Source organism: Nematolebias whitei, chromosome 16 (genome assembly GCF_014905685.2).
Source record: "Nematolebias whitei isolate Nwh7 chromosome 16, NemWhi1, whole genome shotgun sequence".
Lineage (NCBI taxonomy): Eukaryota > Metazoa > Chordata > Actinopteri > Cyprinodontiformes > Rivulidae > Nematolebias > Nematolebias whitei.
In genome coordinates this window covers 26,716,364-26,741,234 of record NC_056513.1, presented here as the reverse complement: position 1 = coordinate 26,741,234, position 24,871 = coordinate 26,716,364, and the positions used below count along the sequence as shown (strand labels likewise).

Below are 24,871 nucleotides of genomic sequence, written 5' to 3'. Positions count from 1 at the left end.
TTTACACAATTATGAATTATGGTTGTGTATATTTATTTTAAACAGCCTTTGCACTGTTTATAAACTAGATAATTTTTTAGCCTTTTTATTGAAATTTTTGCATCAGCTGAGCTGCAAGCTCCAATTTGTAGCCCTTTACAAATATAGATGGTATTTCATGCTATTCTGAGACAAAATTGTTGTTTTAAAAGAAACCACAAAAAGCCCCTTAATTCTTAAAACACACAAAACCATTAAATTAGTAAAAAATAAATAAATCACAAATGAAATGCGTTTATTCAGAACTGAAGTCTAAATAAATCAAACTTTTAAACAAAACGAGATGTGATTTGAACACATTTTGTTGCCTTTTAAAACTCTTGAAACTCAAGGTTGACTTCAAATGCTTTATTTTCTATTTTCAGTCCAAATAAGGAGATACAACCTTATCGTACTGACACTAATAGTTAAACAAAAAGTACAGAATTACCATCCAAATTAACATGTAACACAAATTAGATAAAACAAAACTGATGTACCTGTAGCCTTTAAAGTAATTTTTTAATCTTGATACCAATTTTGAAAAACATTCAGCCATTGATGTTTAATACTGTACTAAATGTTATTTAAATTCTAACAATGTTATTATAGGAGCCTTAAGTATTTGCACCAGTAATGTTTTTTTTAAGTCTAATTCAAAGCGTTATCTTTCCAAGGTGAAATTTATACCAGACATCATGTAAAGATCATAAATCACCTTAAAAACAACTTGTTTATAATTGTTTACTCCTTTTGTTTTAATTTACAGGACAACTGGTTTCACACCTGCACACATTTTATTGACAAATTCTTAAATCAAAGTAAATCACCCTAAGATAGATTTATATGCATGTCTGTCTCCGTACTACATAGAAAACAGTTTTCCTCAGTATTTATTTAGTGATGGTGTTTGCATTCATACTCTTCCCACTCCCACTGAGCACAATGTACGGGGTTTTCTGAGATTTCTGCTTCTCTTGAAGCAAAGCCACCGTCCCCAGAGGAGTGTCACTGCTGCTCATCTTCTTCAGCAGCGCCTCTTCCTCCAGCTTTTTCATCCTCTTTTCAGTCTTCATCTTTCCAGACCCTTTGCCGTGGAATCGATGAGACAGCTGTCTGAAAGCCTCTTTTGGGGTCAGTTTCCGCCCGGACTCATCCACGTACTCGATCTTGACGTCAGGCTTGTAGCCATCCTTCTCCTTGAACTCCTGTGTGAAGCCTCTGTACTCCTCCCGGCGACTGTACTTGTCATCAAAGCCCATCTTGTCCTCGATGCAGTAGTTGTCATTTGGCAGAGAGCCCTTTGTCGCTTTAACACGAGCTATCTTCTGCATCTGAGTGTCCAGGAGGCCTTTGTTTTTGCACAGCAGCAATGCAGCTGCGAGGCCGGAGTTGACGATGGGCTCTTCATCCAAAATGGTGGCGGAGGCCGTGGAGAAATCAGCCTGTTGCTGCTCCTCATCCAGATTGACTGTGCTCCAGCCGATATTCTCGTCCGTTTCAGAGTCTGAATTTCCAGCATCTTCTTTCTCTTCTTCCTGTTCAAAGTCCATAATATCTTCTTGGTCCTCCCTGTTGCCAGACAGTCCATAAGTTGGGATGTCGCCCAGAGTTCTGCAGAACTCTGAGGTGGCGTTGAAGACGATGTTGCTTTTCTTTTCGTGCTCGTTGTCATGGTCACCTTTACCAAACGCCCGAATCTGTTGTGCCACCTTCTCCCCGGAGTCTTTGAGAAGCTGCTTTTGTCTGAGCTTCCTCTGCTTTTCCAGCTGTTTCTGCAGCTCCTGCTCTGCCTCGTCCTCCTCAATCACAGTGGATTCGGGCGGTTCAAAATCTTCATCACTTATGTCCATCTCTGCCATCCTTATGTCATCAGACATTTGTGGGATTTCATGTGGCCATCTCGTCTCCCCAGACTCGTTTTCTCCTTCGTCGCCATCTTCACCCACCTGTCTGTGGCCACGACCGCGTGTCCTGGAGCCAAAGTCAGAGCTGCGCGTGTCATCAAGGAGCTCGTCTGCAACTGTTGGCTGCTTCTCCTTCTTCCTTATCTTCTTCACGCGGCGTTTAGTCTTTTTAAAGCCAACTATTTCCTGAGGGGTGTAATACTCTGAAGCAATAGACAGAGCGGGCATTTCCAGTGACTGGGCCTGGTTTCGTAGCGTTTCTTTCATGGCCTGGAGCTCTCGTTCTCGCTCTCCATCTGCAAAGCCCCACGAGCTCAACCTGAAGCTCTTTTTCTTTTCGCCTTCAATCTCTTCGTCGTACTTTGACAGCACAGAGCGGGATTTAAATGTAACCATGTCGTCGACGCTCTCCTCTTCTTCGTAGGGCTTGTAGTCAGGCTTCTTCTTTTTTAACTCCACGTTCTTTTCAGCTTTTTCCTTGTCGATCATTTCCACGTTTACCAGCACATCTTCCTCCTCTTCAAGAACACCTTTGTCTTGAAGGGTCAGGATAGTAATATGGCCCTCCTTAAAGGACTCGACTTTGTGCTGTACTTTGAGGCCTTTGAGATCTCGAGAAGAATAAGAATCCAGTTTACTCTGAGCAAACTCTTCTTCCACCAGATTGCTGACGCCAAACTCTTCATCCATCTCTTCCAGGAGTTTGGCTCGTTTCTCCGCCATCTCTTTTTCTCTTTCGAGCTTTCGGCTTCTTTCGATCCAGGCGGTTGTGCTGTCCAACCAGTCCTCCTCGCCGAGTGTTTTGACTTTGCCCAGTTTCTGATTGAGAAGGCGTTTTTCTTTCATGGCTGCGAGCTTCTCTCTCATCTCTTTCTGCTGCTGAATGACAACGGGGTTGATGGTTTCCGCCACCATCGGCTCCTCTTTGGTACCGAGCTCCTTCTTGTCCTCGTTTAGGTCCAGGGGCTTCAGACCCAGCTTGGCCCTGAGTTTGTTTGTCTCCTCGATGCTGAGAGACGCGTCTCCGCTGGCACTCTGGGGCTGAACCAGGGCGCTGCTTTCCTCGTGTCCAGGATCAACTCGCTCTCTCTTGATGCGAGGCTCCCCGCTGCTTCTCTCGCCTTTGCCGCGAATCTCTCGCCTGCTTTTTTCCCTGGACCTGGAGCGTTTTCGTTTGTCTCGAGCTCCATCTCGATCCGAGGCGTCCCTGTCCCTCTCGCGTTCCTTATGCCGATGTTTCTTGTGCTCGCGACGGCGCTCCTCTGCTTCCTTGTCGCGACTCTTTTCCTTGCGTTTCTTGGAGGAACCCATTATTTGTTGTGCTCACTTTGTCACACTCTTACAGTTGTTGTATTTATCGGGAAAATGCAGCGAACGCTCGCCTTCTAACTAGCTTCGAGTTAGCTTCGAAGGCTAACGCTCACGAGGACGAAACTCGCTCAGTTGAGAGACGAACCTGGAGCTTGTTTTCGAAGTCCAGTATCCGCGAAGAACACGCCGAGTTGGAGAGAGTTTGGCTGACTTTTCTCTTCACGCCAGATTCAACATTCAGACCCCGTTTTGAGACTTCAACAAACGAACGGAGAACGACAACGATATCATTTCCTGAACAAGCACTTCCTGTGGTGTATTTTCTTTACCCGTATCTGAGTATATCGCCCCCTGCTGTTCGAGGGCGTTCATCAGGCAAACGTAACATAGTCGAAAGCTGTGTAGGACGTAAATGAAACGCCATTTAACCGATAAAAAGCAGTATATTTACTAGAATAGATAATGTACAAGACGGTGACAATTACTTCCGTTGCAATTTCAAAACGGTAAGGGCATCATTTATATTCTTAAATCTTAAGCTAGCTAGCTATGTTAGTTAGCAACTGTATGGCAAGCCGTTGTAAACTAATTTTAGTATTTCCTCCGAGTCAAAATGTCACAATGAATCAGAATTTAAAAGAAAAGGAATCTAAAATAATCATAGTAGAAAGTATATTTATGAAGGTCACCACAACCAAACTTGAAACAAAAATTGATTTTAATTCTTAAAAACTAATTGGACTTTTAAACATTTAATGACTATACTGACTACTGTCAATATCAACATTTGAAAACGTTTTAGTTAATTAAATAATAATAAAAAATAAACAGAAATTGAGAAGGAATTTTTTTCCTAAATGTTTTGTTTTCTGGAAAAACTCATTCATGTGTTTTAATTAGGCTTTGAGCTCCAGATATCCTCAAGTAGATCATGTCTAACTAGAATAAACACAGGAAATAATAAAATACTTTATAATAAACGTGTAGCTGTTACTAATAGTAATTAAAATTTCTGTTTTATATTAAAATGGCATCCAGTCACGTTTTTATGGCAGTTATCCAAAATATTTTAGATACTATTAACATTTATGTTTATGATTCTATAGTTACTAGTGATTATTTTAATTACATGTTGTCTGAATAACTTTTTAACTAGTGTACGGGATATCCCTAATGTTAGTTTTACAAGTCAAAAATAATTATTAAATAAATAAGTTAAAAAATATATTTAGTTGCCCACATTGTTCTAGATTGGAAGATTGTACTGTATTTGTGAATATTTGGAGCTAAAACACATAAATGATAAACGCTTGAAACATATAAAATGTTGAATGAAGGTGGAACAAATGGCATCCTGTATTGATGATTGTTTTGTTTTAATGACAAGGAAGAATATATCTAACAAGGTTGAGTCAGTTCCTCTGGACGGGTTCTTCTTTGTTGTTCATTCTGAGGAGCTGCAAGCAAAAACTCTCAGTCCTAGACCACAAGTTAGACCATAAGCCAAACGACCGATCATTAGTGCCCTCATGGCCGCTTCCTATTCACAGAGGGCCGAGTGATACTCTCAATAACAGTATTATAACAGGGAGACAAAGGCCTCTGCCCCTGTTTTAATGATGGGCAGGTTCTCTGCACAAAGGTGGCTTCCTTTCTCCCGACATCATTAGGCTGATGGTCCTCCTATTGCATGTGAACAACTAGTTTTGGCTGTCACCAGCAAACTGGTTGATCCACTATGAGAAGGTGCTGCTTATGAGACTTTGTTTGTCGAAGCCAGAAGAAGTCTTTTGGATGAAAGACGAAACGTTTCAACAAGTCCAGATGAGCTGATTCAACTTGTTAGATTCATCTACTAGGATTGTTGAGCATGCATCAGGACAACAGTGTTGAACATCTGCATTGGCTCGCCTGTCTAACTAATATATGATCATTCGGATTGCCATAAATCCGCGACGCGCTAACTTCTGTTAGCTCTTTTGGAATGCAAACGGTTACTTCGTAAGGTAAACAGTCTTATTTCACTTCGAAGCTCAACTTTGCAAATTTTATACTAGATGCTGGTTTTCATCATTTTTACCTATACAGCTTAGGTTAGCTTTATGGGAAGCAAAATGTATCACGTTATTAGTTTTTTTAGCCTCCCAAAGCCTTTGAGCTTGACCACTTGGACAAGAGAGACGCGTTAGCATTTGTAGGGTGATCTCAGTGTGTTGCCATGGCGATTGCTAGTCGGATATAGGTCACAAATGATTTGCTAGTATTCTAAAGTTCACCAAGAAGGACGCGTTTGCTCACTGATGTTAAATTAGTTCGAGCTAACCACAAGGGCAGCCACTGGTGAGTTCACTTTCTCCTTGGTAGCAGCTACAGCTTCTTACGGACTTCCTAACGTTGGGCTCGCGGTGAGCTCGTGCTCGTTCGTCCTCGCGCAGTCGGTTGGTGGAAGTGTTTTACATTTTCCCCGAGAATCCGAGCGGGCCACAAAACAAAAGGCTAACACGCAGACTGGTCACAGGCAGCTCGACGTCCACTGGGACGTTAATGATATTATATTTAGAGCTGTTCGTAAATTAAAAGCCGATGATCAGTTTTGTCGGTAAGATCTGACGCATTCGCTAACGTTAACCTTTACGGTTAGCTACAAAATAAACGTCATCTGAGGAGAGATTAGCCGGTTAGGCGAGTTTTCAACAATGTGTCTTAACTTTAGGATAAATCTCTCTAAAATATGCATTTCCCGTGTTGTATTTTGAATGATTTGTAGACTTTGGTGAACTTATCACCTTGTCGCTTTTGATTTATTTGTGTGTGACATAGTTTGCTAACCCGCATGCATTTTGTTGTGCATTTCTTCAGGCTGTAAGCAGGTGACATGGCAACCGGAGGCTCTCCTTTAGATGACACTGCTGAAGAATTGCACAACTGGACCGTAACCAATGGCAGTCTGGAGGATAGGCTGAACAACATGGTGAGGACTTGGCAGAAACTAGAACTTAATCTATGGCTTGTTTCATGAAATGTAACACTAAAGAGGCCATTCAACATTTTAATTTATTAAGCCATGGTGGTAAAGTTTATACGACAGATTATTCTTTCATTCTAGCTTCTGCTAAAGTGAATTGATGCAGTAATAAATCTTGCATCCATCCATCATCTTCCGCTTATTCCGAAGTCGGGTCGCGGGAGCAGCAGCTTGAGCAGGGAGGCCCAGACATGTCTTTCCACAGTCACCTTTTCCAGCTCTTCTGGGAGGATTTCAAGGTGTTCCCAGGCCAACCGAGAGACATAGTCTCTCCAGCGTGTCCTGGGCACTCCCCAGGGTCTCCTCCCAGTTGGACATGCCCGAAGCACCTCCCTAGGGAGGCACCATGGGGCATCCTTACCAGATGCCCGAACCACCTCAACTGGCTCCTCTCGACGTGAAGGAGTAGCGGTTCTACTCCGAGTCTCTCCCGGATAACTGAACTTCTCACCCTATCTAAGGGAGAGTGCAGCTACCCTGCGGAGAAAACTCATTTCAACCGACTGTATCCGCAATCTCATTCTTTCAGTCACTACCCAGAGCTCATGACCATAGGTGAGGGTAGGAACATAGACCGACCGGTAAACGGAGAGTTTTGCCTTCCAACTCAGCTCTCTCTTCACCACAACGGACCGGTACAGAGTCCGCAATACTACAGATGCTGCACCAATCCATCTGTCAATCTCACGCTCCATTCTTCCCTCACTCGTGAACAAAATCTCGAGATACTTGAACTCCTCCACTTGAGGCAGAACCTCACCCTCGACCTCAAGAGAGCAATCCACCCTTTTCCAGTTGAGGACCATGGCCTCAGATTTGGAGGTGCTGATTCTCATCCCAGCCGCTTCACACTCGGCTGCGAACCGCTCCAGTGAGAAACTATGACTAGCACAGAAGTCCAACAACAGAACACCGCTCGGGTTCAGATCAGAGAGGTCGTTCCTCCCAGTCACGCCCCTCCAGGTCACACTGTCATTACCCACGTGGGCATTGAAGTCTCCCAGCAGAATAAAGGAGTCCCCAGCTGGCACACCTTCCAGCACCCCTGCCAAAGACTCCAAGAAAGCTGGATACTCTGAACTGCAGTTCGATGCATAGGCACAAACAGTCAGAGCCCGTCCCCCCACCCGAAGGCGAAGGGAAGCCACCCTCTCATCTACCAGGGAAAATCTTACACATCTTACATTTTATATGTAAAAGTAAAGGAAATATATATTCTACTTTTTGGAATTCAAACATTTGTAATAAATCACTTATTTGTGTTTTTGTTCAGGACTGGGGCATACAGCAGAAAAAAGCTAACCGATCTTCAGAGAAGAACAAGAAAAAGCTGTCTGCTAGTGTGGTGGAGAGTCGCTTGACTAATGATATTTCACCAGAGTCCACCCCAGGAGCTGGCCGCAGGAAAGCCCGGACTCCTCATTCCTTCCCCCACATCAAATACACTACACAAATGTCTGTGCCAGACCAGACTGAACTAGACAAGCTCCGTCAGAGGATAAATTTTACAGATCTGGATGAGGTAAACATTAGTGTGAATTCAAAATGCACACTGTTGTGATTCTGTTTCTTCTTATTGTTAATGTTATTATTTTGCTTCGTTTGTTGAATTTTGCCTTGAAACTAGTGCTGCATACTTTCCCCATACTTCAGCTTAAAGTGCAGCAGACTTTATTCAAATAATCAAATCAAATTTATTTATAAAGCACAACTGTTGTTGGCCAAAGTCTTGCATAACATAATAATGCAAATAGTGAGAAGATGATACAAAAAGTGGAACGCTACATTTTGTATTGTGCACAATTTTTGCGGTTTTGAGTCTGAGCTGCTACAATCTCCGCTCCCCGTCCGTCAGTGGCGGCGCTGCGTTGGAGTTGGGGGATTTTGTATGTGGGGTGCTCAGTTCTGTTGACGGGGTGGGGCGCCCTCCTTGAAACACTTGGGAGAAACACTGCGGGATGCTTAAGCCTCTCGTACAAAAAACCCAACCACGATTACATTCTTTTTAAGTGAAGGCATGGCACAGAGGGTCAGTTCTCACCTACATAGAACCTGGGTTCAAATCCTCCCTCAGTCAGGTTAAACAAAGTTGGAGTGTGCTTGAATAAAATTATACATCTTAAAATGTTAACATTATTTTGTATTCCACCGTTTTTGAACGACCCAAATTACATTATCCTATTACAGCTATTTAAGTTTCTAATTGTTCTTGAGCCTCAGGCGATGCTATGACTCCTGTTTCTTGTGCAGATTCTGTGTAGAGGCATTCTGGTTTCAAATGCTTTAGGACTAAATTTCAGCTATTTGAATACTTCTGCCGAGGCATGCTCGTCATGCAATGACGTGCCTTTCAATGCACACTTGTTTTCTTTTTGTTTGTCCCAAAAATAACCTTTTCTCTAGTTGTAAATGCTGTTTAGTTTCTCTCTTACCATGAGAAACTGGTTTAGGTGATTAACTTGTAATGATAGCTAAACTGCTCTGTCTCATGGTTTCTGGTGGTAATCTGCATGTATAGAGCAACCAATTTCATTCCACATGCTGCTAAAATTCTGTGCACTGCAACTAACTTATTCATTGGTCGCACTTGGTGCATCTGATATTTCAAAATCAGCCAATCAAAAGTAAGGGACAAGCAGGTCTTCACCTCCGACTGTGTCCGCATTACAGATTCTGTCGTACTGATAAGGGTGTAGATTTCAAATGATGGTTTCAAGGTGAAAAGATGTACGAACAGGTTTTTTGTTGTGAAAAATGTGGCGTCGCCTGTTTTACATTCCTATCTTGGCTTTGAAAGTTTCAGGTATTCATCAGTATAGTAGTAGCACTAACTTTGTCATGCCACTGTTAAAATGACAAAAGGCTCACTAAAATATAAAGACTGAATTTACGAGTTTTCAAAAGCACAGTTTCTGTGGCTTCACTTTTATAAATGCCTCAAAGTGTCTGTTGCAAAGAAAGCAGCTAAAACTCATTTTGCTCTTTGGTTCAGTCGGGTTTAAATTTTTTAAACATGACACAACTTGTCAGAGAAGGCATATGTTTCAACATCGGTAAAAAGTTTTCAAAATTTAACCCGTTTCTTTTTTGTGTCCAACTCATGAATTTAGAATAAAAAGCAATGTTTTTGTCAGTGTAATGGCAAAATAAGGGGTCACATCTGCTTACCTAACAGTTATCCACATAAACTGTATTTATTAAGGTTTTGATTTGAGAGTGTTACCGTACTTGCTGCCATACATGTCGTACTGCTGTATAAGTCACATATGTCCAAAAATGTCTTATAAAGTGGGGAAAAAACATAAATACGTCACTTCGCCGTATAAGTCACATCTGTTATACGTCACCACTGACCACCCGGAAATGTGGGCCGGTGTTGTGCCAAAAATCGATTGGCTGCCAAATGACGGTCGCGGGAGCGTGCACGGAAGGACTTTAACAAGAATTTAACAAGATTAACACTTAAAAACAATTATTTGTTTGCTTGATATTATAGCAACGGTGTGTCTCAGTTGAACTTTTACTTAAAAAAAATGCACGTCAATGGTCAAATTAGCTGCATTTCACTGGGGTGGTGCAGCAAAATGAAGCTGATTTGACTGTTGCTCCAGGCAAGATGGACGAAGGTGTCAGGCTTTGGCAGGCCGATTGTGTCATTAATAGCTGGTGAAGATTCTCAGTCTTACAGGACATGATACATTCAAAAAAGTTCAAGACAAAAATAATAAAGTATAGTATAATAAATAAAGTCCAGTTGTTTTTGTCTTATACTTTTTTGAGTTTGTCATTGTAGCTACGTTTACTTATTAAATGATACAACGGCATGCCCTTCTACTCTGCATCCATCTAGTGGTTGAAAAATGGTAGTGTTAATTTTTTTCAGTCAGAATAAATGAAAACGGTCATATCTCAGCCAAAAATTGGTTTATAAATATGGGGAAAAAATCCATAAATACGTCGCCTTGGCCTATATGTTGCAGGGCATGTAAATTATGCAAAAAAAACATGACTTATACGGCGACAAATATGGTAATTATTGCAAAAGGATGCGACTTATGCAGCGATAAGTACCGTATTAAAAACACGGGTTCCTGATCTATGCATTTTCTTTATCTAATCCAATAAATTTCAAAAGTATGGCACCTGAAACATGAGCTTTATCAATAGTAAAAGAAAATTTACCAAAACTTGAATTACTGATTTTTCTTTTCTGGCTTGAATCTTTTAACTTTTTTCAGAGGAGCATCGGCAGTGACTCTCAGGGGCGCGTCACAGCTGCTAACAACCAGCGGCAGTTAGCTGGAGTGAACAGGAAGCCCCACAACTACCTGCCTCTGCATGTAAACACCAACAAAAGCAAAGAGCTGCTCCATCCCTCAATCTCGGCCCCAACCACTCCAGCTATCAGCAAGGAAATCAAAAAGCAGAGTCCAGGAATCAGGGTTACGCTGACTCCCATGGTTCCTGCTAAAGAATCTTCCAGGCTCAGCCGAAGTGCCACAGAGAGAGGTCCCTTAATGCAGCGAGAGCATGAGAGACGCAAGATGGTATTAGACAGCAGCCAGGTAATATTTTGACGTTTTTAAGGTCATAGCCAACTCATGTTTAATTACCACTTTATGTCCTGTTCTTTTGAGGGTTATTACATACCAGTCAAGATATGGAAATATCCAGGCGAGGCGGTGCTAAGATTTTTGACTCGATTATTCAATATCATGTTTGAGAGTGAGAAAATGGAGGATGACTGGCTGTGGTGACCCCCGAAGAGGGAACAGCTGGAAGAAGTTGATCCTTTGAGGAAGATTTTTTAACAACACATGTTTCATGTGATGAAACATGTGATTCATGTTTCAGAGATGAAAGGTCTCTGATACTGGATGCTGAAGGATGACAAGTTTTATATCACTAAACTTATCAACTTTTTATTTTCTTCTTGTTAAAGTGATTCTACAGAAGATGAGGAGGGACATGACACTAACTGATGGGAGTGCAGACATAAACTTAGTTTTGTTATAAATTTAAAATCCAGTGAAAGGTTTATTTTATTGCATCTTAATATTTTTATTACCAGTATATTGCTTTTTATTTCTACTGCTTGTAAAAACAAAACTAGGATGAAAGTGAGGGAGAGCTGGTGCAGCTGAAACTAGACTGTATATAGGCCAATTTATAAATATGCTACCATCAGTGCCAAGTGAGTTTTGCGTCCAACCCTCTTTCTGCCCTTGTTTAGCTTAGTCTGAACCATCACTACAGATGCGCTCTCACCTTTCTTTGTGTTTTCTTGTTTCCTTTTTGTTTCCCCTAACAAACCCTCACCCCACCCACCCTTCTCACTCTGTATGCTCGCAGGTGGTAAGCAAACTGTTACAGATCCGGGACTACATCAGTAAGGCCAGGTCTATGAGGGATGATCTGGTGGAAAAGAATGATGTGCCGGCCAACGTGGAGCGTCTTTCTCATCTCATCGAGCACCTCAAAGAGCAGGAGAAGTCCTATTTACATTTCTTGCAGAAAATGCTTGTAAGTTTTTTTTTGTTGTTGTTGTTGTTGTTGTTAATTCTGTTTTTCTTTAGTTTAATCTTCTTTTTTTTTTTTGGACTTTTTTCTGCTTTACAGACGTTATAAACAAATGATTTAAAGGAAACATTTGTAAATGATACTTCTTGGTTAATTTATAGATGAAACAGAAACTGTGTTAATGTCGGGCAGCCTGCCATCTCTACATTTTTAATTGTTTGTTTTTACTTCTGACCTGAGCACGTCAGATCAAGTTCTTGTTAAAACTGGCACATGCCACCTTTAGGTGCTGGTTTTTTTTTTTGCTTGTTATTTGACATATTGGTCTTTCTGTTGACATTGCTAATAATTCTGACAGACCTATTTATATTTAAACTTTTTTCTACAAACCGGATTCCAAAAAAGTTGGGACACTAAACAAATTGTGAATAAAAACTGAATGCAATGATGTGGAGATGGCAAATGTCAATATTTTATTCATAATATAACATAGATGACAGATCAAAAGTTTAATCTGAGTAAATGTAACATTTTAAAGGAAAAATATGTTGATTCAAAATTTCACAGTGTCAACAAATCCCAAAAAAGTTTGGACAAGTAGCAATAAGTGGCTGGAAAAAGGAAATTGAGCATATAACGAACAGCTGGAAGACCAATTAACACTAATTAGGTCAATTGACAACATGACTGGGTATAAAAAGAGCTTCTCAGAGTGTCAGTGTCTCTCAGAAGCCAAGATGGTAAGAGGATCACCAATTCCACCATTGTTGCGCAGAAAGATAGTGCAACAATACCAGAATGGTGTTACCCAGCGTAAAATAGCAAAGACTTTTAAGTTATCATCATCAAGCGTGCATAACATCATCAAAAGATTCAGAGAATCTGGAACAATTGCTGTGCGTAAGGGTCAAGACCGTAAAACTCTACTGGATGCTCGTGATCTCCGGGCCCTTAAACGTCACTGCACCTCAAACAGGAATGCCACTGTCAAGGAAATAACAGAATGGGCTCAGGAATACTTCCAGAAAGCATCATCAGTGAACACAATCCACCGTGCCATCCGCCGTTGCCAGCTGAAACTCTACAGTGCAAAGAGGAAGCCATTTCTAAGCAAGCTCCACAAGCTCAGACATTTGCACTGGGCCAGGGGTCATTTAAAATGGAGTGTGGCAAAATGGAAGACTGTTCTGTGGTCAGATGAGTCACGATTTGAAGTTCTTTATGGAACACTGGGACGCCATGTCATCTGGACCAGAGAGGACAAGGATAGCCCAAGTTGTTATCAACGCTCCGTTCAGAAGCCTGCATCACTGATGGTATGGGGTTGCATGAGCGCTTGTGGCATGGGCAGCTTGCATGTCTGGAAAGGCACCATTAACGCAGAGAACTATGTTCAGGTTCTAGAACAACATATGCTCCCATCTAGACGTCATTTATTTCAGGGAAGACCCTGCATTTTTCAACATGATAATGCCAGACCACATTCTGCAGCAATCACATCATGGCTACGTAGGAGAAGGATCCGGGTACTGAAATGGCCAGCCTGCAGTCCAGATCTTTCACCTATAGAGAACATTTGGCGCATCATAAAGAGGAAAGTGCGACAAAGAAGGCCCAAGACGATTGAATAGTTAGAGGCATGTATTAGACATGAATGGGAGAGCATTCCTATTTCTAAACTTGAGAAATTGGTCTCCTCTGTCTCCAGACGTCTGCTGAGTGTTGTAAGAAGGGAGGATGCCACACAGTGGTCAAAATGGACTTGTCCCAACTTTTTTGGGATTTGTTGACGCCATGAAATTTGGAAACAACAGATATTTCCCTTAAAATGATACATTCTCTCAGTTTAAACTTTTGATCTGTGATTTGTGTTCTATTCTGAATAAAATATTAGATGTTGGCACCTCTACATCATTGCATTCAGTTTTTATTCACAATTTGTTTAGTGTCTCAACTCTTTTGGATTCCGGTTTGTACATATTTATATTGTTCTGTGTCAATATGCGTATATACATTATCTATTTCAGTGCCTTTCTTAAGCAATATACTTCTGTATTTTTCTATTTTTGTGTGCATGTGTCTACAGGCACAGGAGAATGGCGGAGATGCTGGACTGCACTCTGCGATCGGCCCGGGTTCACTGGCAGGGAGCGCTTTTCTTAATGTAGAGGTTTGGCCTTTAGACTTTTCAAACACAACAACAAGCACATTGGCATAACGTTAGCTGTCTGCTTTAATATATTGCTTCAGTACATACAGTGGGGAGAACAAGTATTTGATACACTGTTGATTTTTCAGGTTTTCCCACTTGCAAAGCTTGTAGATGACTGTAATTTTTATCATAGATACTCTTCAACTGTGATTGATGGAATCTAAAACAAAAATCCAGAAAAATACAATGTATGATTTTTAAATAATTAATTTCCATTTTATTGTGTGAAATAAGTATTTGATACACCAGAAAAATGAAACTTAATATTTGGTACAGAAACCTTTGTTTGCAATTACAGAGATCAGACGTTTCCTGTAGTTCTTGACCAGGTTTGCACACACTGCAGCAGGGATTTTGGCCCACTCCTCTATTCAGATCTCCTCCAGAGCCTTCAGGTTTCGGGGCTGTCGCTGGGCCACACGGACTTTAAGCTCCCTCCAAAGATTTTCTATGGGATTCAGGTCTGGAGACTGGCTAGGCCACTCCAGGACCTTAAGATGTTTCCTACGGAGCCACTCTTTAGTTGCCCTGGCTGTGTGTTTTGGGTCGTTATCATGCTGGAAGACCCAGCCACGACCCATCTTCAGTGCTCTTACTGAGGGAAGGAGGTTGTTGGCCAAAATCTCACAATACATGGCCCCATCCATCCTTCCCACAATATGTTGCAGTCGTCCTGTCCCCTTTGCAGAAAAGCATCCCCAAAGAATGATGTTTCCACCGCCATGCTTCACGGTTGGGATGGTGTTCTTGGGGTTGTACTCATCATTCTTCTTCCTCCAAACATGACGAGTGGAGTTTAAACCAAAAAGTTCTATTTTTGTCTCATCAGACCACATGACCTTTTCCCATTCCTCCTCTGGATCATTCAGATGGTCATTTGCAAACTTGACGGGCTTTGACATGCGTTGGCTTGAGGAAGGGCACCTTGCGTGCACTGCAGGATTTTAATCCTTGACGGCATAGAGTGTTACTGATTGTTTTCTTTGAGACTGTGGTCCCAGCTCTATTCAGGTCATTGACCAGGTCCTGCCGTGTAGTTCAGGGCTCATTCCTCACCTTCCTCAAGATCAATGATGCTCTACGAGGTGAGATCTTGCATGGCGCCCCAGACCGAGGGAGATTTTCCGTTATTTTGTATTTCTTCCATTTTCTAATAATTGCACCAACTGTTGTTGCCTTCTCACCAAGCTGCTTGCCTATTGTCCTGTAGCCCATCCCAGCCTTGTGCAGGTCTACAATTTTATCCCTGATGTCCTTACACAGCTCTCTGGTCTTGGGCATTGTGGAGATGCTGGAGTCTGATTGATTGAGTGTGTGGACAGGTGTCTTTTATACAGGTCACGAGTCCAAACAGGTGCAGTTAATACAGGTAATGGGTGGAGAACAGGAGGGCTTCTTAAAGAAGAACTAACATGTCTGTGAGAGCCAAAATTCTTACTGGTTGATAGATGATCAAATACTTATTTCACACAATAAAATGGAAATTAATTATTTAAAAATCATACATTGTATTTTTCTGGATTTTTGTTTTGGATTCCATCACTCACAGTTGAAGAGTATCTATGATAAAAATTACAGTCATCTACAAGCTTTGCAAGTGGGAAAACCTGAAAAATCAACAGTGTATCAAATACTTGTTCTCCCCACTGTATATTACTTTTTTTCCCTTTGCCCAAACATACACTCTGTACAAAGAAACTCAGGGGTAAAAAGTCCTTCTTTTACCTTACAGTTGTCTTACTTGCTAGCAGAGTTTTACCGCTCATGTAGATTTGGATTGAGTCTGTCTTTGGACTGATACGTGGGGTTGCATTTATAGACTGACAGGCCAGAAGCTGAACATGCTGACCAGAGGGAAGAACTGGAAAACCTGCGTAAGCAACACGAGCTGCTGAAGAAGATGCTAGAACAGCAAGAACAGCTCAGGGCCCTGCAGGGCCAACAAGAAGCTCTCATGGCTATGCAGCGCAGTGCAGAACACGCACTTGCTGTGATTGAAGACACAGGTGTGATACACACACACACACACAGATGCACATTTTCACACTGAATGCAGACTAGTTGTGTGTATAGTTGAAGAATTTCACATCTATTAATCTGTAGAGTTAGAGAAAATAGAAGTATGCATTCTTTTTACCTAGTTGTAATCTGTTTAATAAACATTTAAAAGGCAGAGCTAACAGTTTTACAACATTTGTTTGTACGTCCCATCATAATATCTTGCATAAATTTATTATCAACACTTTTCATTGTGTCTTAAGTTTGTTTTTGACTTTAGTTGTCACAGAAACCACTGGCAGTGTTTCAGGCCTGAGCATCACGTCAGAACTGAATGATGAGTTAAATGACTTAATTCAGCGTTTTCACAACCAGCTACATGACTCCCAGGTACGGCAGAAAACTACAGTTAAGTTGTTACAGTATCTAATTATGCCATCTAGGAAATAATGACTGATGTATGTACTGCGGTTTTTAATGAAAAAGATATTAGATTTAATACGGTATAGTTCTTGTCAGTATGCCAAAATATTTATGTCAATGTGATTAAACTAATCTGAACATCTTGAACAGCCTTTGACACTCAACTGACAAGTCTTTTCTGCTGCAGAGTAAAGCAGTGCCAGATAATCGGCGTCAGGCACAGAGTCTTTCTCTCTCCAGAGAAGTTTTCTGGAGGACTCCCCAGGCTGTTGGTCCACCTCAACACAGGCCAGTTCTTCACTCTGCTTCTGGCCCACACACCGACCTAGACTCTGAAGCAACTACTTCCAGTGTCAAACTCACCAAGATGCAAGAACTCCAAGACAAAAAGCAAACCATGGACAAGATCCTACAAGAACTACATTCACTAAGAGACCAGACACTTAACAATAGCTCGTGTATGAGTATTTTTACCCCCCCCTTTTTTTTCCCCCCCAATCATTATGTACGATAATTTCTATCTGTACAAAACTTTGATAAATTGCTTGTGGATTTTCAGGTCGCAGCTTGTCGGTACAGTGCAGTTCAAGTATAGCAGGATCCTCAGATTGTCCATCTGCTCTCTTCTCTAACGGAGCCTTGGCTTCCACATCCTTTCAACCTTTACTCGCACAACAACCGGAGGACCCCAGCTCCTCTGACAAGCTTAGGTACATATAAACACGTGTACACACAGCTCAAAATAGTAGCAAAGGCTGGTCAGATATCTATGGCAAGATAAAGAATACGGGTGGTATAGTGTTACCTAACAATAGAACCTAGTAGATTGTCTTCGCCAGTGAATTTCAGTTTTTGTCTTGTTCTTTATTCTTTCAAGAAGTTGTAAGACATTGTTCTGTTGTGTTGCATAACCTTTCAGAAAATAAACATGGTATGCAGTCACTTCTTTCATCTATTCCTACAGGAAGCTTAAAGAGGTGCATAAGCGTCTGAATGAGCTGAGAGAACTGGTCCAGTACTACGAGCAGACTTCTGATATGATGGTGGATGCTGTCAACGAGAATGTAAAAGAGGAAGTTGATGAGGAGGAAGATGAGACAGAGGATGGCTCTATGTTTGAAACCATGTTTGGCTTGGAGCAGGAGAGTCGTCAAGCTTTAACTAACATCAGGTGGGTGTGTAAATAAATAAAAGATTAGGTGAACTCAAACTTTTTCCTGATTTCTGTTAAATGAATAAACTTATATAAACAATACATACTAATGTAGTGAGTTGGACAAACATTGAGTGTTGTAGTTTTACTTCTTGATTTTGTTGTGTATTTCTGTTGGTTGAACGTAACGATAACAGACTGCACCTTATGCCTTCAGAAACCCACCACGCAGCAGGAACTGGGCAGACTTGAACAGCCTGACCAATGGGCGCAGTGTCAGGTGTAGTGCGACTAACAACCGCGATGGCAGACTCAACACAGAGTGCGAGATCAACAACAGGACAGCAACCAACCTCCGCAGCCTCAACATCACCACGCCCATAGGTTTGCTCACGCATACCACTTAGATTAGTTTTACACCTCACATTGCCGTTTATCTTGAATGCTTCTAGCAGGATCAACTTTTTAATAAACGCAGATAAAGTTTAAAATCAAAATTGCAAGTCTTTGAAATGAAAAAAATTAAGGGTTTATCAAATTATTTTATAAAATGACGGATTGTTATCTGGCTTGGCGATGTTTAAATCCAAGTTTATCAACAATATCCATTTCAATGCATTTTGACAGAGAAAAACATTTTAATGTGAGAAATGGACCTATTCAAGTTTATTACGTGCATCAGATTGATGTTTTGTAGAAGTGCAGACTTGTAATGTTTAGGCAACACATTTTCGAAGACCTGATTTAACAGCATTTGATAATCAAAATTTACTCTCATCCCATCTAGATTGCCAGTACAATAGGGACATCCCTTATGGTCAGGTAAAGGATGAAGATGAGGATGAAGATTGTGTTGATAATAATGAAGGGGCACAGGTTATGGTTCCAGACAGTGCATCGGAGTCCAGTCGACGGAGTAGCCTTAGGAATGATGCAGATTTTGCTCCGAAGGTTCATCGGCAGACGGCGAAGAAGAAACTCCGGCAGCTACAGGAGCTGGTGGCAATGGTTCAGGTGGGGTGGAGTTTTACAGTTTTACGGTCATTTAATGTGTTTTCAGTATAGAAAATAAACCAGATAAATTTTATAAAGTCACTTCATACATGCCTGTTATCTAAATATTTTGCAGTTGATTGTTGGAGAAAGGTATTCTCGCTTTATCTTAATTATTCAAAAGAAACCACACTCGACAGCAGATTTGTAACTGGTTTTTACTTGCGAGGTCAGATTTTCAGGACAGGTTACACAGATACAGAAAGTACACACATGAAGACCAGTCATGAGAATCTGCCAAGAGCCGTGTGTGAATCTTGTTTTTATACTCTTATCAGTTCAGCCGAGCTCACAGACTTGGAGGTGACATTGAAGTGACGGCTGCATGTTGCAGCCTCACTCAGCTCCTCATCCAGCTTTACTAACCCATACGTATGGTTCATGGGCAGAGTTGGCATTCTCAGCCATAATAGTTAAAAACATCCATAACCTTTGACCAAAAATTCTCTAACATTGATCACTGGAAAAATATAAATGTACTGCAGAATTACAGTCTAATGCTGGTTTATCATCAGTAAAGACAACCAAACATTTGTTTTCTAATGCTTCATGAAAAGACTCTTACAGGGGGCCGAGATGATGTAGAGGTAGGACAGCCGACCTGGGGCCGGAAAGTTGTGGTTCGACTCCCTACCATGCCCACATGCCGTGGTGCTCTTGAGCAAAACACCCAATCCCTAATTGCTCCCCAGGCGCTTGAATAGGTGCCCACTGCTCCACCTGGCTGTATCTCATGTGTAATGAGTTAAATGCACAGAACTAATTTCGTCATTGTATGGGAATCATACAGTGATGACAATATATAGCACTTATATTTACATGGATTCATTTGTGGAAAAAAATCTCAGGTAATATAAATTAAATTTTAAATTACTCATTAAAGGTAGCAACTCACAGAGCAAAAGTAACAAATGGTTGTATTGTCCCCATATCAAACCCAATAATAAAAATTGACATGTCATTTTTTTGTCTTATATTTTTCAGAAATTTATATAAAAAAAAAAAGGAATTTGCAAAAGCAGAAAAATATGCTGCTATTTTTTAAATACCAGAAACAGAGTTCATTTTGAATGTTGTTGGGCTTTTTTGTGCCTAAAATACTGTATATATTTAATAACTTGGTAAAGAAAAAAACTGTCTTTTTACAGAGTGATGACACAGATGGAACAACAGCAAATGAGGATGAAGTTTTACACCAACAGCCTAACAATACCAGATCTCCTACATCTGGCACATCGGGGACTAGATCTAAACAAAGTCCAAGAGATCTTGCCCTGTCCAGCAAGGCCAGGTGGGGAAAAATACATGCCAGTAGGATTATTTGTGCTGTTATTGCTCAAGATGTTTTTATAGGATTATTATTATTATTTTGCTGTTGCATTTTTATGGATTTATATTTGCATCAGAGCTGTTCTGTTTTCTGACAGGGAGAAGCTGTATGAAGAAAAACTGCATCAGCAGAAGCAGGAGCTCAAGCAGCTCCATGAAGAACGTCAGAGACTCATTGAAATCCAAGGCAAGATCCAGGACTTGCAGTGGGCTTGTCCTGATCTTCAGGTACTTGACCACTTTGTTTACGTGGTTAAGCTTTGTAAACGTTGAGACCCACACCACACAACTGGTATTTTAGCTGTTTACAGAATAATTAGTCAACTGTATAGTTTTAGTTACAGTTCTGTGAAAAAAAAAATAAAAAATGGGTTGAACTTTTAGAGAACTGTTAATTTCAAATTATTTCTTAAAAACTTGAAAAATTTGGGAGATTTTTTTTGTCTCTCACCTGGAAGGAAATACTAAACTTGTTTTTTTTTTTATGTTATCTACATTAATCACAAAGTTTGTTACATTTGGTATGGTATGGTATAAAGTTTATTCATTTTAAAAAATACAAAACAATTTCATAACAATATAAAAAAATACAAGAGATTTAAAATGAAAGGCAGCAGAAGAAGAAAAAATCTTATATCTGCCCCTTTTTTCACACAATTAGTTCAATCACAATAATTTTCAAGTAACGGAACAAAATGAATAACTTTAATTTTTCTAATTCTAATACAAAAAACTGTCTCTTAATTTTTCTAATTCTAATACAAAAAACACATTAAGCTACTTTATATATATTTTTTTTTTAACAATTCAGCTTTGATCTTTTTCTTAAATGTACACATTGACTTGGCATTTTTCACATCACTCTCTAGACCATTCCACAATCTAACTCCTTGGATTGAGGTAGACCTTCCCTTCAGACTAGTTCTGAATTTTGGTTTGACAAATATCTCCATCCCCTTAAGATTATAACAACTTTGTCTTTTAACAAAATTTCTTTGGATATTTAATGGTAATGTGTTATTTTGAGCCCTATACATAACTGATAAAATACTATAATTTACCAAATCATGGAACTTCCATAACTTCAGTTGATAAAATAATGTGCTTGATGGGTGACTGTAATGCTTTCTGGTGATAATTCTTACAGCTCTTTTCTGTAAAATAAAAATAGGCTTTGTAAATGTTTTACACGCTTTCCCCCAAACATCAATGCAATAGATTAAATGTGGAACAATGATTGTGTTATACAACATGTACAGAGCTTTATCATTTAATAATTCCCTGACTTTGTATAGTACTGCAATAGATTTAGATATTTTTGTTCTTACAGAATTTATGTGATTTTTCCATGTTAGCTGTTCATCAATGATTACACCCAAAAATCTCATCTCATTAACTCTACAAATCTCAACACCCTCAGTTTTAAATGGATCATCAACAGTTCTCTTTTTGTTACTAAATATCATGTAATTAGTTTTATCTAAATTTAATGATTATTTATTAAGTTTAAACCAAGTTTGTATTTTATCAAATTCTGTCTTCATCAATTCCAACATCCGTTTTACATCTTTACCCAAACAAAAAAATGTGGTGTCATCTGCAAAAAGGACACATTTGAGGAGTCCTGATACATTCACTAAGTCATTCACATATAAAATAAATAACTTTGTTCCAAGTACAGAGCCTTGAGGAACTCCACAAATGATATTGCAGAAAAAATATACATTTAGTGCCACCACGTTAGCTACAGTTATTAGTTTAGCTTTTATTGGGTCTTTAATGTGACTTTTGAGGTTGAATTTGGGCACTTCTATCAAAAATCAACTTTATAATTTTTTTTGTGTCATTTGCAGTCATCTGTGTCCAGCATAGGTAGTCAGCAGGGATTGCTGAGAAAAGTTCCAGCTGCAGTTTCCAGTCCAGCTACTGGCCAGCTGTCTTCATCTTCTGGACCCAAAACTAACTTGGCTGTCCTCAAACCCACCGCTCCAGAGGCAGCATCTTCTTCTGTCACTGATAATGAGGTAAAGCATTCAAACTTCCACCCAGCACACCCTCTGCTTTCAACTTTTAGTCACTTTTATCCAAAAAAACTGACCACGTTTTGTAAGAGCTGTCTTTGTTGACCAATGGTCTCGTTGTTTTTCTTGCCAGCAGCTTTGGTCAGAAATGCGTCGGCGACAAATTCTGAGAGAAGATCTGAGACAGCGCAGAAAACATCTCGAGACATTGATGGCTGAACACCAGAGAAAAAGTGGTCTCTGTGACTCGCCCTGTCAGGTTGAAGACCAAGAGGAGAACGATACAAATTCACAACCTGTCAACAGAGATGAAAGGTAGAGGACACACTTCTCATTAGGCCTGTGTCAACAAGTTTGAATTTAGAACTGTTTAAGTTTCCAAGTTATTTCAAGTAAAAAATTATTAAGGCTGCGTTGTTAGTCTTCTGTTTTTTTGAGATAATCATTGATCATTTTCTACCTACTGTAATTTCCAGACTATAGAGCGCACCTGACTATAAGGCATGCAAAAAAAAAATTTGTACATATGTAAGCCGCGCTTGTGTATAACGATACAACATGAGTGGCATCACACAGCTACTGAGAGAAATGATCAGCTCTTGTAGATCAAGAATCAACCACCAGATGGTGTTTTATATTTATTTTAATGTTCAACACACAGACGGAGTGAACCCCACAGGTCTTCATGACGACTACCTCACTCATGGTTACTCTACCGAATGGCCCAACACAAACTAACACAAAATGAACACATGAACTAGGCTAACAAAAACAGATTAATCACTAAAGGAACAATGCTAAACAGCTCACCGAAATGATTAACAATGAACATAAATTTTACCCATAATCCCTCCCTGAGGCCATGTGGTGGACTGTCAACCACAATGAACCACATAATTCTACAATATGTACCAGTAACATACACAAACATGTACAATAGTTGGTTTTTTGGGGGGTTCTGAACAGTGCCAGTAACATGGCTGGTTAAAAATAAAATAAAGTGCAGGAGCCTACCAGGAAGTCATTGATCGCTATATTCCTCCTGCTCCCTGGAGCAAAAAGTGTTCTATGAGCATGTGAGACTCACATGCTCTGCACATGCAGGGAATCCTCCCTCCCATTCTCTCCTTCCCTCCTCGTTTCATCGGTTCGACTGTGACCTGTTTGGTCATCTCATCGGTCAGATTTTTTTTTTACTTTATTTATACAGGTAGTCTCATTGCATCACGAGGACCCACCCCCCAAGAGAGATGTGTATTGGGCATCTATGTGAGTGCCCAGGTGTGACGAAGCTAAATGTTTTGACGACAGGAATCTCGTTAACCTGTCAGGAAAAAAAACAATCCATAAATTATCTGCAGCATAAGCCGCAGGGTTCAAAGCTTGTGAAAAAAGTAGCTGCTTATAGACCAGAAATTATGATACTTATAAAAGCAACATCTCATTTCTTTTTAGAACGATGGCCACCTGGGGTTCCAGTTCAGGCCATCTTGATGATGATGATGATGATGAAAACGAGGAAGAGGATGAATATCACTCAGAAATGTGCGCAGACGAAGAGGATCGAGAAGAATGTACAGAAAGTAGCTCTGATGACGACATTCATGTCTTCTCACCGAGCATGAACCAGTGCTCCTACAGCAACAGGAAGAATCAAGGAAGGTCAGACCACACGATGGACAGGTGCAATCTTGTAGTTCTGACATTTGCCACAGTTTTCCTAAATTCATTGAGTGTTTTTGTGTGTGCCTTCAGCAATCTGAAGCCTCCCGCAGCCTTTTCAGGTGACAGTGGTGGGCATCTACATAACAAGACTGAGGCGAAGCAGCAGTGCAGAACTTTGAATCAGTCTGCAGGCCAGACCGGAGGTATGCGTCGACAAGAGAACCTGTGCTGGCCCTTTGAGTCCTCGTTTGTTGACAGCACACCTCACTGGCAGGAACAGATCAGCCAGCTACAGAGACAGCTGGATTTTAGTACCAGCATGTGTCAGACACTCCTGCAGGATCAGCAGGTTTGTAAACTAAACAAATACACACGTTAAAGTTCTTGTTTTAACTTTACCCTGGCTTACCTGATCTCAAATGGACAGCACTAAATACAATCGAAAAATCTGTTCAGGATAAATTGACTCAAACATTAGTATTAAGTTGCTCAGTGCAGGTTTAGAAACTTTGTGGTGCTTGTTCAACTCTGATGCAACAGCATGAGTGCAAATGTGTCCTAGGCCCAGTTGAAGGGTCAGCTCATTTGATCTGACTTCAGGCACACCACATCCATTAGGAGTTGTTTTTTCTCTCTTCAGTTTCTAGCTGTTAAATATTCTATAAAAAGCATCATCCAAACATTCAGAATAATGTTCTGCTTGTCTTTGGATGGTAAAGTTTGCAGAGATGATGAACAAAGCAGGTGCTGGATCAGTCTTTTAGTCTACGGATTCATCTTTCCCATGTGTTTTTTTCAAAAAGTTAGAAAAGGGCCTGACAGGTTTTTGTTAAACTATTTCTTATGTAACAGCAGAGCTTAGCATGGATTACAACAAAGTCCATGCTCAATAATCCAGGTATATAATCCAACATTTTTCAGTCAGGTCATCTGGACAGTTTCTTTTTAAAAAAAATAAAAACACAGAAAAACAACAAAGCTTTTATTTTAGTCAGATGAATTGCACTGGGTTTGAGTTCTGCCTTATCATAAATCAATTGTTTTGCTTTTGTACATTTAATATTTCACTTGTTTTATAATTGAACCTGTTCAAATATTTGAAAAATAATTTCCCAACCGATTTGACTCAGAAAAATCAAACATTTGTGAATCAGTAGCTCAATGAAGGTAATTATGATTTTGCAGAAACATCAGCTGTCGGCCACTTCATAAGCTGACCTACTGCTCGAATATTCA

General features: G+C 40.3%; 2 protein-coding genes across 5 annotated transcripts in view; one reads left to right on the top strand and one right to left on the bottom strand.

Moving 5' to 3' along the window:
- Positions 1-361: 361 nt before the first annotated feature.
- sart1 (spliceosome associated factor 1, recruiter of U4/U6.U5 tri-snRNP) lies at positions 362-3,563 on the bottom strand. The gene has a single exon (XM_037689938.1). The coding sequence runs from the start codon at positions 3,234-3,236 to the stop codon at positions 912-914; it is 2,325 nt and encodes a 774-aa protein (XP_037545866.1). The 5' UTR covers positions 3,237-3,563; the 3' UTR covers positions 362-911.
- Positions 3,564-5,186: 1,623 nt separating this feature from the next.
- pcm1 (pericentriolar material 1) overlaps positions 5,187-24,871 on the top strand; it is a 29,633-nt gene continuing 9,948 nt past the window's right edge. For all 4 annotated transcript variants that reach the window (XM_037689935.1, XM_037689937.1, XM_037689936.1 and 1 more), the window contains exons 1-19: positions 5,187-5,242; positions 6,096-6,207; positions 7,535-7,783; positions 10,500-10,826; positions 11,614-11,784; positions 13,868-13,951; positions 15,813-15,999; positions 16,272-16,381; positions 16,602-16,872; positions 16,974-17,124; positions 17,379-17,585; positions 17,785-17,951; positions 18,355-18,581; positions 19,769-19,911; positions 20,048-20,177; positions 21,803-21,973; positions 22,107-22,285; positions 23,426-23,632; positions 23,726-23,984. In XM_037689935.1, the coding sequence (XP_037545863.1) occupies positions 6,112-6,207; positions 7,535-7,783; positions 10,500-10,826; positions 11,614-11,784; positions 13,868-13,951; positions 15,813-15,999; positions 16,272-16,381; positions 16,602-16,872; positions 16,974-17,124; positions 17,379-17,585; positions 17,785-17,951; positions 18,355-18,581; positions 19,769-19,911; positions 20,048-20,177; positions 21,803-21,973; positions 22,107-22,285; positions 23,426-23,632; positions 23,726-23,984 (3,336 nt within the window). In that variant the 5' untranslated portion in view covers positions 5,187-5,242; positions 6,096-6,111. The remainder of the gene's footprint in view (positions 5,243-6,095; positions 6,208-7,534; positions 7,784-10,499; positions 10,827-11,613; positions 11,785-13,867; positions 13,952-15,812; positions 16,000-16,271; positions 16,382-16,601; positions 16,873-16,973; positions 17,125-17,378; positions 17,586-17,784; positions 17,952-18,354; positions 18,582-19,768; positions 19,912-20,047; positions 20,178-21,802; positions 21,974-22,106; positions 22,286-23,425; positions 23,633-23,725; positions 23,985-24,871) is intronic.

Excerpts from the sequence above, each read along its gene's own strand:
- sart1 (XM_037689938.1), bottom strand. The coding sequence starts at position 3,236 with ATGGGTTCCTCCAAGAAACGCAAGGAAAAGAGTCGCGACAAGGAAGCA.